Source organism: Alosa sapidissima, chromosome 13 (genome assembly GCF_018492685.1).
Source record: "Alosa sapidissima isolate fAloSap1 chromosome 13, fAloSap1.pri, whole genome shotgun sequence".
NCBI lineage: Eukaryota > Metazoa > Chordata > Actinopteri > Clupeiformes > Clupeidae > Alosa > Alosa sapidissima.
In genome coordinates this window covers 27579270-27593392 of record NC_055969.1, presented here as the reverse complement: position 1 = coordinate 27593392, position 14123 = coordinate 27579270, and the positions used below count along the sequence as shown (strand labels likewise).

At 41.3% G+C, this 14123-nt stretch overlaps 1 protein-coding gene across 7 annotated transcripts in view; it reads right to left on the bottom strand.

Annotated features, from left to right (window-relative positions):
• aak1b (AP2 associated kinase 1b) overlaps positions 1–14123 on the bottom strand; it is a 63275-nt gene that overhangs the window by 20707 nt on the left and 28445 nt on the right. For 6 of the 7 annotated variants that reach the window (XM_042060108.1, XM_042060106.1, XM_042060107.1 and 3 more), the window contains exons 11-14: positions 10129–10211; positions 6510–6824; positions 5353–5525; positions 1380–1696 (exon numbers count right to left, since the gene is read on the bottom strand). In XM_042060108.1, coding sequence (XP_041916042.1) covers positions 1380–1696; positions 5353–5525; positions 6510–6824; positions 10129–10211 — 888 coding nt within the window. The remainder of the gene's footprint in view (positions 1–1379; positions 1697–5352; positions 5526–6509; positions 6825–10128; positions 10212–14123) is intronic. The other variant, XM_042060110.1, reaches the window with a different exon arrangement.

The window sequence follows — 14123 nt, the reverse complement described above, 5'->3', positions numbered from 1 at the left end:
CCTCGAGGTGGCTTGAGTTTAAGCAACAGCTAATGTAATGCTCAGGGACGGCACTAAGATTGTAAGATAGGGGGGGCTTAGCCCCCAGGGTTGTAGGTAAAGTGTCCGGAAATGAATTAAATTAATTGGTATTAACAGGGAAACCATGCCATTCGCTTTCACTTTCACAATATTGCTGATTATAACATCAGTCTGTGAAATTACATTAGGTATTTAAATTAATAGTAAATGTAACTTTTAATTTAAATTTACCCATTGTAAAACATCACACATATTAGTGCTTTGAGGCCTAGACTATTTTCAGTGTAATTTTACTATTACTTATATTAAAATTACACTGAAAATAGTCTATTAAGAGTTTGATTCCAACATGCTATATCCTCCATTGTTATGCATTTTCATTTATCTTTTTTTTTTTCCAAGTAATTTCAGTGGTTATTTGATTTATTCTTACTCAATCAAACCAACACAACTGCACTTTTATTAATATTACCTGAAATACACAATGAAATAACATGACTTATTAATGTTTTCAAAAATGGATTTATAGCATTTTGGAAAAGAGCTCTTCATATACTAGCTAGGCTATATTGTTTTCAAGACAGTATAGGCTACCCATATCTGGGAAAGTAACTATGTATTTCCAAATATCAAGAAAAACTACTTTGTGTCTCATGATTGTTTTGCATTCGTCACCTGAAGCATGCCAGTATAAATTTCTATTCAAAAGCACAGTTGATCTGTGCATGCCATGATCAACTTTTGATTATTTAATATGGAAGTTTATTATTTTGGGCTGCTATTACTGTAGGTTAGAATTTCAGCCCAAAGTTGGATACCATGTAGAAATTTGCTGCAATTTCAAAACGGGATCACTCGGGAGCTTACTGTACAGAGGAATGCTTCATATTCTCGTGTTCGGTAAGGCCTGCTGTTTATTTTGATATATGGTTTGCCATGTGTTGAGTGAAGCGTTTGTGAGATATACCACCGAGAGTAAAGGGTGGAGATGGACGAAGCGCTGTGTGCAGAATGGAAATATGATGAAATGTCATGTATATCTAACATTGATTTTCTGGTGAACCGTTTATCACAGCACCTAGCCGCTATCATTGGAAAGCTCCGGTTTTGATACAGTATATCAGTGTGATTTATGTGTGATCAGTGCTATGTGAGCAATTCAACAGAGAATAATAAATGTGAACTTGGACGCATATTATTACTATATTTTTTAGGGGAGGCGTCAGCTAATGTAAGTCAATATAATGCTAATGTAATCCAGACGAAATAATCACTGGCAACGTGAAACACAGTGTGACAAAGTTTGAAATCATTTCAACAAGCGAACTGCTGTGTATGTGAACGCCACTTCAACTTACCATCGCCCAGCTTGCCAAAGTCCTTGTTGAGCAGCTCCTCGGCGGTGAGCTTGGAGAAGTTGTCGTCTCCAAACGGGTTCCAGGCGGGCTGGTCAGAGGGGGTGGTTGAGGCGGGGCCTGGGGCAGCTGGGGGGGCAGAGGCGGAGGCAACAGCAGCTGTGGGGGCGGCTGTGGCGGGGGCAACGGTGGCTGTGGCGGCAGAGGCGGGGGCAACGGTGGCTGTGGGGGCACTGGAGGTGGGGTCAGTGTCCTGGGCAGGCTGGTACACGCTCTGCTGAGACGACTGGGGGGAGTTGGATGGAGTGGCACTCGCTGACCTGGGGTTGGGGACGACATTAAAAAACACCAGTTGGAAGATTGCTGGCATTTCACATAAAGGCTAGTCATTTATAGGAAAATGGTGAGTTGTCAAGTCACATCGAATGCACCAACACAGTAGTAATTGTGTGGTAAAAGCCTACAGCTGTCACAACCTTACCAGCCAAAGAGCTACCACATGAGGATGGCATCGTGGGGTAATCTGTCATTTCGAAAGGTTCATTCAAATGGCTAATGCTTGCCTACAAAGTAGTCTCCTGTTCTACACGTAATTATTTGAATGTCCTCCTACGGGCATATGCTACCTCACAACCGCTGCACTCCCCCTTATTCTTCCCATGACTTAACTTGGCTTGAACTGGCACTTAATTATATGCAAGAAGTATTTATTGCTGTAACATGTCCTGGTCGCATTTGAACCCTTTTTGAAAGTCGCTTTGGATAAAGTCAGCCAAATGACTAAATATAAATACTATGAAACTTGTTATTTACACCCCTAATGGCCGACATTAATATATGTTGTTGATCTGTATGTATCCACTCGTCTCTGTACACATTTCTCAGCCCACACAAGCACTTAAATACACATGAACATTGATCTATATCTCCTCTTCAGTACACGGGGCCCTATCATGACAGTCAAAAGCGCATCGTCACTCGTCAAAAGCTTATTCAAAATTAGTAGGATGTGTCCAGTCCACATTGGGAGGGTTTTCGTTATCAAACGTCGAGCGCATGGCGCAACAAGGTGTTCCTAGGTTTTTTAATCAGTCATGGGTGTGTTTGGGGCGTAACATCATTTAAACCAATGAGAATGACATCTGTCATTCCCTTTAACGGCGCAAAGCACGATGTCAAATAAATGCATCAGTATTTTGACTTTGAACGGCGCATTTGAAGGAGGCTGCTTGCGAGACCGTATGGAATAGTCCACTAAACCACGCCACCAAATTATTTGGTGAAGATAGTTGAGCTACAAGATCAAGATCTGTCAAAAGAGATTTCAAAAGAGTTCACTAAGTATTTAAATGTAAACATTGTCTGTTTCATATCAAATGTACTGTCACTGTGTAAAGTTAAGCATGGACATCTTTGAGCTCTTACACCGCTTATTATGCACTGTCTGTTCATATATAAAGCATACAAAGGATGAATACGGATCTGTGAATTCAAATATGTATAAGTAAGTACAGTATATATACTCTTTTGATCCCGTGAGGGAAATTTGGTCTCTGCATTTATCCCAATCCGTGAATTAGTGAAACACACTCAGCACACAGTGAAGTGAAGCACACACTAATCCCGACGCAGTGAGCTGCCTGCAACAACAGCGGCGCTCGGGGAGCAGTGAAGGGTTAGGTGCCTTGCTCAAGGGCACTTCAGCCATTCCTACTGGTCGGGGTTCAAACCGGCAAACCTCCGGTTACAAGTCCGAAGTGCTAACCAGTAGGCCTTGACTGCCCCCTAACTAAAATTTGTGTTACTAAAATTTGTGTTACTACAGACAGAAAGAAAGAAAGAATCTTTCTGAATAACAAAAGTAGAGTAGAGGAGCCTGTCATGGTAATAGAACTGGCATCTAGCTACCTGCACTTCTTAGTTTTTGGATGTGACACGTACCTTTGCTATATTGATGGTCTTCTAAACTATTATTTTGTATCCACCTGATGTGTGATTAACACACTAAATTAACGGGGTGGTCCAGTATTTGCCTGTGTATCTAGATTCATGATTGGAATATCTTCTGTCATCAGTAGATTTTTACAGCAATTTCATCGCTACATTTAACTTGCGGAGATGTGACCTACCAAAGGAGCAGTGAGCACACACACACACTAGGTGTCAGTGAGCCATGAACACACACACACACGTCGCAAGTCTTGTCCATAATATTCACAGATTTTCAACTGTTTTTCAACCTTTTTTGTGCCACGGCACATTTTTGATACAGAAAAAATTGAAGGGCACACCAACACATCAAAGTAATTTCTAAAAACCTTTTTTTTCCGAAAAATTCTTAACAAACGGGATATACGCGAAGAATCCCCCAAAAATAGCAGACGTAATTGCACACACTTTAGGACAACTGGGACAGTTTAGCCACTCATGACTCCAATTTAGTGAAATAGTCTACCGCTAGTCAGAACACTTAGATAACTTAATCTGGTAAGACACGGCAACAACAATTCCACTTAAATACCAGATGACAATGAAATCAAACATCAATGAGCTCTCTGGAATAAATCCATTTGCCAAACGGCATTACGTTAATCTAATGACTAACGTTACTGTTAACCAGCATGCTTGCTTGCCCCGACAGATTTATCACAGCTGTTTTCCACAGAAAAAAAACAAACTGAGCATCAGGATTCGCTTGAAGCGACATTAGACAGTGAGGGTCATTGAAATATTTGCAAATGTAGGCTACTTTACTCGCATTTGGTGAGGCGAGTGGGTGCCTATTTTAAACCCTGTACCCTATGAACAACTTCAGCATACTTACGTCACTTACGACTTAGAACCGCTTTGTATTGCCAGCGCGAATGCAAATGAAAAACGGGTCTTGGGGAGAGTAGTTAGTAGAACTGATTTAGAAGTGGACTGTTTCTATAACTAAGTTCCTATAACTACTTGGTCCGAAAGAGACTATAGTCTGGTCTCCAAACTCAATTCGTTCCACTTTGTGAAGAGAGTCTGGCCTCTCACAATTGGGAAACGTTTCCAACTCTAGCATGGTAACCGGTGTACTTACTATTTACCACAGTCACTTTCGATTTCAAAATAAGCGTCACCCCCTCTTGTTGCTGATTGGACCGTTATCCCTAGCTTGGCAATGCCCACCTAGATCTCCTTTCAGGGAGATACTAGTCTCGAACACCATAATTCATTAACGCTTACATCATACCCAAAAAAGGTCCAACCAATCAGCGATGAGAGGGGATGAAGCTATAGTTATGAAGTCAAAAGTGGCTGTGGTAAATGGTAGTAGGAACGCCTGCAAACATCAAAAATTGCTGCCAGAAGAATGTGTACATTTGTTTACAGCAAAGGTAGGCCTACATACATTGTTTCCTGACTGTTAAGGCTGTTTATTGTCAGTTTGTAAAGTTTAGACAAAGTAGGAAGTAACGTTAGGAATCCCTGATCAATGTGATTGGTTTGGCTGGACCAATGATTTCAACGTTAACGCAAAGTCTCCGTCCATAACCATGCTAGTTTTGGAAATGTATCCCAACTGCGAGTCCCCAGACTCTTTTTACATGAAGTGAATGAGTCTGGTTTTAACCAGGCTACGTAATCCCTTGTGTCCGAAGGAAACATTAGTGTGTTGTCACATGCCAGACTCGTGTCTCGTGATATTAGGCGGATGGAGCCAGGCCAACACAAGTTTCCATAAGATATCCTAAGTTGCACAGCAACGCCACTTTTACTCCAGCTCGCCTTATCACGGTGTGCAGAATTCAGCAAGCATTGGACTTTATTGAGGATGTGCTGTTGCATAGCAACAGTTTGAGTCAAACACTGCGGTGTTCACATTGTGCTACTAACCACTCGTGTGGCAGTTAATCGATGATGCTTCAATCTTCTACACATTTTGTGTGTGTGTGTGTGTGTGTGTGTGTGTGTGTGTGTGTGTGTGTGTTTTGTAACTCACTTGGACTTGTTGAGGCTGGCCTCAGCGGCTGCAGCCTGCAGCTGCTGAGTGGACGAGCTGGCCGGCACACCGAACAAGGCACTGTGGGTCACGTCACTAAGGATACGCCTGTGGCCCCCCCGCTGGGCAGAGCATGGGGATGAGGGGGGGGTCTGGGACTGACCCACCGCAGCCTATGGGGTGAGAGAGAGAGAAAGAAAGAGTTAGATGGAGAGAGAATGAGAGAGAAAGAGAGTTAGATGGAGAGAGAATGAGAGAGAAAGAAAGAGTTAGATGGAGAGAGAATGAGAGGGAGAAAGTTAGATGGAGAGAGAATGAGAGAGAGAGAGAGAATGAGAGAGAATGAAAGAGTTGGAGTTAGATGGAGACAGTAATAGAGGACATGAGGAGAGAAAGTAAGAGGACAAATATACAGATGCGAGTTAAATGGAGAGAAGACAGAGAGATGGACAGAAAGAGTCAGATGCAGAGAGAATGACAGAGTGAGTGTGAAAGAGAGAGAAAGAGAGTGTGTGAGAGAGAGAAAGAGAGTGAGAGAGATGTAATGAAGTGTGAATTAAGATAAGAAGCAGCATTGTGGGGATGTGATGGGGTGGGGTAGGCCAAAGGATAGCACAACTCCTGAAACAATACATCAACTAATTGTCAACTACTAAATTAATTAAAAATATTTTTTTGGTAATCGTTTTGAGTAATTGTTTAGGGAAAGAAATCAAACTCCTTAAAATGTTCTGCTTTACTTGCTACTCTAAAAACAAGGCATCTGACATTTTATGGACTGAACAACTAAACAATTACTCAAAGAAATAGTCGACAGATGAATCAATTATGAAAGCAATCGTTAGTTGCAGTCCCAATAACAGCACAATAAAGAAAGCATATCAATTCAGTGAATACATATTAATGAGAAATGAAGAAAAAAGGAAAGAAAATGCAAAATGGTGAAAATATTCAAATTAACCTTCACACACACACACACTCATTATGGACAAAAATAACACACAAACAAACAAACCAAGACAACAAACAGAAACACAAACACAAGAGCAGAAATGAAAATGAGACAAAAATGGAACAAACAATGTTGGCAAAGGGGATCATAATTAATGGCGGGGTTTGATGAGGGGTTTGGAGTAAGTTTGGCACAGAGGCGTTACCGTCTCCTCAGCCTCTTCCTGATTGGCCAGAGCTTGTGCCGCTGCTTGAGGACTGGCTGTTTGCTGGGAAGGGGGCGGGACTTGCTGGGAAGCTGCTGCTATTGGCTGCTGCTGCTGTCCTGCAGTGGCTGGAGCCGATGCTATTGGCTGCTGAGCAGCAGTGGGCTGGGCAGAAGGAGCCTGCTGTTGTTTACGGCGCGCGCTGCGAGCCGGGGCTGTGGGTGGGGCAGGGCTGGACGGTGGTTGGACAGCCGCTTTCTGAGGGATGGGACTTGCTGCCGCAGGGAGCGTAGCTTGCAGCACAGCTGCAGCTGGCTGGAGAGACAAGTGACGTCACAAGGTGGGAGGGGCCACTGCAGCCACAGCCAATCACACTTTGTGTTTACTCTGTTCTTGTGAGAACTCAGCATTCACACTTACAAATTAAATATTCACATGAGAACTCAGCATTCACACTTACAAATGAAATATTCACATGAGAATTCAGCATTCACACTTACAAATGAAATAGTCACATGAGAAACTTTCCATGGCAACAAATCAAACCAAAAGAGTGTGCAGTGTTCATGCCCATCAAAGTGTTTGTTTATACAGACACAAATAACAACAGAAAAACATTTCAAAGAAATAGACACAAGTATTTGTATAACATTGGGATAAATAGCCAATGCCAAGAGCAGGCTGCCAACTCTTTGGAGTTCCCAGATTGAAAACTCAAGACTGACAGCTCAAGGCTGGACAGTCTCTTCGGTACAGTCTTTGCAGTGACTGACTTTTTTAGCAGTGGCAGAGAGGCAGATGCTTGACTAAAAAAAACCCTGAATGAGCCTTGTTGAGCAGATGGACGTTTCCAGCAGTGGCCATCAAACTCTTCAATTCTCTTTACCACATTGATAAACTGATGTGGCTACCCAGACTACCCATAAGATACTTCTTATAAAGTAAAAACAAACTAGTATGTATGTAAATTATCTAAAGTAGGGCTGGGAAATATGTTTTATCTTTTTTAAACTACAAATGACACAGTAAATGGAAAATAAATTGTTCAAACCAAGTTTTGACTTTATTTTGCTTTGATTTTCCCTTCTGGGATTTTATATAAATTTCCCCTTGGGGTGAAAGTGTAAGTATGGTATCCATACATCAGAAGACTTTGAAAAGATGTTTGAAAAGACTACAGTCTTTGCACCCTCCCACATCTAAAGACAAAGTCACAGATTTTAAAGTCAGATTACACAGACTATGATTTTGCAAAGACTAGGGAACTTGTGTGGTCACTATACAAGAGTTCAACTATTCCTTTAAATTATTTCTCATCACGCACCAGATATCAAAGTGAACTCAACGAGGGCTGTATCGACCAATACACCCTAGGGCCCTGGGCTAGGCTACTCATATCAAAGTCATATTTTCGTGCTTCTGCAGCATTGGTTCATGTGTCACATTCCCATTTCATTTATTTTCTGAAAAGGCATTCAATGTTTAATTATTACCAGCTGACTGATGCAAATTACTGTTTGCTTTCAAACAATTTTACTTGCACATGCACTCAGTTTCTTTCAGATGGAGATGTCTTTCTGCTCCTCTCATGATATCTATGGTGTTGTATTTATGGGGGCTGCAATAATTAGCTTACAGTATCCGATGGGACAGGTCTCGGTAGGCAGCGCTCTAAGTCTGGAAGCCTATTTGGTCTAGCTTGTTTGCGCGCTAATAATGAAGAAGAATGATCTACATGCTCTTAAGAAAAAGCAAATTAAACACCCATCATTGAGCAGCTCAAATATTTAGCCTAGGCTCACTTTCAGAAATATACTTTCATGAAAATATAATTCTAACTGGTGAACAAGACAACATTATTATTATTATTCTGTGATTAGTGGATCTCCCACAGTCACTAATTCACTGGATCTCCCATAGAGCCCCTAATGCACTGGATCTCCCATACAGTCACTGATGCACTGGATCTCCTATATTCACTAATGCACTGGATCTCCCATATTCACTTGCACTGCTGTGTCCACATTGTTATTCTCACCCCCTAGTGGAGGTGGAGAGGTTATTGCAGTCAGATCTGTTCATCCACCTGTGAATCGACTCATACTCATACTCAGATTCATACTGCATAACTTCAGAAGGTAAGGAGATAAGGTAAGGTAAGGTAAGGAGGTAAGGAGATAAGGTAAGGAGGTAAGGAGATAAGATAAGGTAAGGTAAGGTAAGGTAAGGAGGTAAGGAGATAAGGTAAGGTAAGGTAAGGTAAGGAGATAAGGTTAAGGTTAAGGTAAGGTAAGGTAACTTTTACTTATATAGCCAGCGCATTTTTGTATGCACAGAGTGCAACCCAAAGCGCTCAATATTTTTTCAGTTAGCTTTTTAAAATTATATCAGATTAGTAAACAGAATGTGCCTTTGGAACATTGGATGAATGGTTGCTATGTAACCATGGGCAATGTAAATATTGCATTAAAGATCAGCCATTTCTTTCTACAATAGTCAAGAACCATTTTGCAATTATGTATGCACATAGTGTAATCTGAAAACTGCTGCCCTGATTAAAAAGCTGGTATTCAGTCTATAATGGAGTACAATGGAAATTTCTAAGTGATAGTGTTAATTTTGTGACCTATTTTTAATTTAGTCTTAGTCTTGTGACGAAATGTCCTTTTTAGTCTTTTTAGGGTATTTAGCATTGTGGCATAAAGCTTAGCTAGCTTGCTAACTCTGGCAGAAATCTCCAGTGTTCTTGTTCTATGTAGTTTCGTGTTGCAGCCACTCTTTTACTGTCTATGGTTGCAGCCACAGGGTTGCAGCAACAGCACGTAGACTAGCCTACAGGAAAGCTGCTGCGCATGAACTCGTTCAGAATATTTTGAAAACGCAACAGCTAGATATTCTGTCTTCTCATTTTGAGGACGAAAATGAAGAGAGATTTTATCTTAGTTTTTATTTCACGCAAAATATTTTATTCTCGTCTTTTTTCGTAGTAAAAGATAGTCTTAGTCAGTGTTTCAGGACATTAGTGCAATCTCGTCATCGTCTCGTCTTAGTCATGAAAAAAAAGGTCGTTGACGAACATATTTCCTCTCGTCTCGTCTGACGAAATTAGTATAAGTAAGTAAGTATATACACTCTTTTGATCCCGTGAGGGAAATTTGGTCTCTGCATTTATCCCAATCCGTGAATTAGTGAAACAAACTCAGCACACATTGAACACACAGTGAGGTGAAGCACACACTAATCCCGGCGCAGTGAGCTGCCTGCAACAACAGCGGCGCTCGGGGAGTAGTGAGGGGTTAGGTGCCTTGCTCAAGGGCACTTCAGCCGTGCCTACTGGTCGGGGTTCGAACCAACAACCCTCCGGTAACAAGTCCCAAGCGCTAACCAGTAGGCCACGGCTACCCCCCAATTAATACTACTAAGTGACCCCAAACGTTTGACCGGTAGTGTACACGTACACACACACACACACACACACACACACACACACACACACACACACACACACACACACAAAAGGGCACACCACCACAGGACCTCAGTGGGAGATCAAAAGGACATACAAAGAGTAAACAAAAACCCTGCAGACACAGTGTGTGTGTGTCTGTGTGTGTTTTACCGGTTTGGGCTCAGGAACAGCAGGCTGAGAGGGCAAGGCTTTCTGTGACTGCAGGGCTGCAGCTGGCTGGGCGAGATTCACAGCTGAAAATGCAACAGATTCAGCCAATCAGATCACAAGAAACATTCACAAACATATATACACATGCCAAGTGTCAGAGGGGATGTCGGCTTTGTGTGAGTGTGAGTGTGAGTGTGTGTGTGTGTGTGTGTGTGTGTGTGTATGTGTGTGTGTGTTTGCATCTACCTATGGGCTGGTTGAGAATGGCCAACAGGCCGGTTGTTTTATGTGTTTGTGTGTGTATATTGGAAAACACTATACAAACTATACAACACTGAAGTGTAAAAGAAAGTGCAAAATAACATTTTAAAAATGTGCAAAGGTGATCACAGTCACTGCTTATGGCAGAGCTGACATCTATCATCACTACAGGCATCCTCCTTGGTTTTAAAAAGAACAATTCAAGGGCCCTTTGGTAATTGCACTCTTTTACAAGTGCGGATCATTTGCTTATTTGTGATGTTTGACGAACGATGATAAGATATATAGCGCGATGACATTTAACCCAGTTGCTGTTGTTCAGACGCATTACACGATTCGGAGGCATATCACATATAGGCTAGGCCTACCCGTAAATCCTCAAATTATGACCGGGATAATAATTGCCTACCAGTAGCCTATGGCTATCAGTCCACGAGCACTAAAATACTTCGTTTGTATGTTTCGATTTAACTCAATGAAATTAAAGAGCTCTTCTTAATATTTTATATTGTTGGTTTAATACTGTTGACAATGAAAAGTCGTTGTCCTAATAGGTCTCAACATGTCGCTCTCAAGCTACCAGTCGCTTGCCATCCTCTTCTGAGCTTGCCAGAGGCTGAAGCCTTAGGTTAGCCTACTACATTTTTGTTGCCACGAGATACTCCAGCCTACGAATTTCATAAAAAAAGTAAATCATGCCTAGACCTACAGTAATTAAAAAAATAACTACCGTAGGCCTACTTGGCTACGCAATAAGGTTTCCATTACAGCACAGCGCACGTTCAATGAATGAATTAAGGCGACTGCCTATCTCGCAATAAACACAGCGGGTGGAAATCCCGACACCAACCGAAAATCGCATGCTTTTGATAGCCTACCGCTGGTATGCCGCTCCAAACGAAACGCATGCCTCACAATAAAACGTAGCAATAAAGGCCTGCCTCGATTACAAGCCTGCCTCAAATAAAGCCCTGAGCTTTTGCGCAGCCTAAGTCAAGTCAAGTCAAGTCAAGTCAAGTTTATTTATATAGCACATTTCATACACAGAGGTCATTCAATGTGCTTTACATAAACAAAACCAAACGATAATAACAAATAAAAGCATAGAAGGGCAATATAGTCAAAGAATAGTTAAAAGGTAAAGATCATAATAAAAAGAAAACATAAAACACAAGGTAAAATCATTTAAAAATAAAGAATAATTAGTAAGCAAAAACAAAGGCAAAAGTAGTAAAAAAAGTAATAAAAGACAAAGTAGAATAATTATCGAGGCAGATTCAGAATTTGTAACTCGGCACAGTTAGCAGAAAGCGTCTGAGAACAGTTTGGTCTTAAGTCTAGATTTAAAACTGGCTACAGTTGGGGCCTTTTTAATGTCATCCGAAAGTTGGTTCCACAGCTGAGCCGCATAGCAGCTAAAAGCTGCTTCACCATGTTTAGTTCTAACTGTAGGTTTTACTAGCAGGTTTTTCACCTGGGACCTGAGAGGACGAGAAGGTGTGTACTGCTGAAGGTGTGTACTGCTGAAGCATGTCTGACAAGTATTTAGGTCCTGCTCCATTTACTGATTTATAAACAAGCAATAGTGCTTTAAAGTCAATTCTGTGACTTACTGGAAGCCAGTGCAAGGACTTAAGAATTGGAGTAATGTGGTCAGTTCTTTTAGTTTTTGTTAGAGTCCTAGCTGCTGCATTTTGTATCACCTGAAGCTGTTTAATAGTCTTTTTAGGAAGGCCTGTGAACAGTCCATTGCAGTAATCAACCCTGCTGGAGATAAATGCATGAATGAGTTTTTCTAAGTCATGTTTTGACATCAGCCCTCTGAGTTTGACAATATTTTTGAGGTGGTAAAAAGCTGATTTAGTTATCGCTTTCATGTGGCTGTTGAAATTTAGATCACTGTCAATTAATACACCAAGATTTTTAACAGTATCCTTTGCCTTCAACCCTTTTGTGTCAAGGAGAGTGGCAACCCTAAGTCTTTCCTCATTTTTACCAAATATAATTACTTCAGTTTTTTCTTTGTTCAGCTGAAGAAAATTTTGAGACATCCAGGTGTTGACTTGTTCTATACACTGACACATAGATTCAAGAGGACCATAGTTGTTTGGTGATAGAGCTAAGTAAATTTGTGTGTCATCTGCATAGCTATGATATGAAATCAAATTATTTTGAATGATTTGTCCAAGTGGGAGCATATAGAGGTTGAATAATAGTGGCCCCAAGATCGACCCCTGGGGAACACCACAGGTCAAGGACGTTGGTGTTGAGGTACAGTTTCCGATGGCAACAAAGAAGCTCCTTTCTTGTAGATATGATTTTAGCCAGCTGATAACTATGCCTGTAAATCCAACCCAGTGTTCTAGTCTGTGTAGTAAAATATTGTGATCAACAGTGTCAAATGCTGCACTAAGGTCCAGTAGCACTAGGACTGATGTTTTACCTGAATCTGTGTTGAGGCGTATGTCATTGGAAACTTTAATGAGAGCTGTTTCAGTGCTGTGATTTGCCCGAAAACCAGACTGAAAGTAATCAAAATACCCATTTGATGTTAGGAAGGTGGTTAATTGATTAAAGACTACTTTTTCAATAATTTTGCCAATAAAAGGTAGATTGGATATGGGCCTGTAATTGTTTAGCATGGAGGCATCCAGGTTATTCTTCTTGAGAAGTGGCTTTACAACAGCTGTTTTCAGTGACTTAGGAAAAGTGCCAGACAGCAATGATACATTTACAATTTGAAGGACATCCGCCGCTATGAGGTGAAAAACAGTTTTGAAGAAATTGGTAGGCAGAGTGTCTAAGACACATGTGGAAGGGCTGAGATTCTGTACCGTTTTTTCAAGTGTTTCGTAGTCTATCAAGCTGAACTCTGACATCAAGTTTAGTTGTAATAAGTAAATAAATTAAGTAAATAATAGAATCCGGCCATAATTTGAAGATTGTAAAATCTTCCAATTCATTGCACGTTTTTTATTATTATTTTTTATGCGTTCTGCAGAGAAGGGAGACAGGCGTTGGTCACGGTTTGGAATGAAAGGGAGAAAACAGGACAGAGTAACATGGAAGATATCGCTCATATTATAGCCTATACATTTTTCCCTTTTTTTTGACGACGTAGTTAAGGCGGCAGGCATCTGTTGCTAAGGCGGCCACCTTAGTTGCAAAGTGCTGCTGGAAACCCTGAAATTAGCTTCCCTACAAGGTTGGATTTTTCCTCATTGTTTTCATTGTGAGATTACAATAAATCACCAACAAATATTTTTTTTATACCTGTCAACTTTAGCAGAGGTGCCAATAATTATGGAGGGTAATAATTATGGAGGGTACTGGCTTCAATTAACACCCGGATCTCCTTATATAACACGTTACATTTATATAGCGCTTTTCTCGGCACTCAAAGCGCTTCACAGTGAAGGGGGAACCTTACTAACCACCACCAATGTTTAGCACCCACCTGGGTAATGCACGGCAGCCATTATGCGCCAGAACGCTCACCACACACCAGCTTGGGATGGACAGTGAGGGAGTAAATGAGTCAGGACACCGGGGAACCCCCTGCTCTTTGCGAAGTGCCATGGGATCAAAAATGACCACAGTGAGTCAGGACCCATCCGAAGGACGGCATCCCCTACAGTACAGTGGCAGCTTTGGTTCCCTTTTTTAGGCGAACTTCAGAGATCTCAGTCACATGACTGAATCTTTTCCTAGAGTTACTGCAGTTTGTGTCCTTA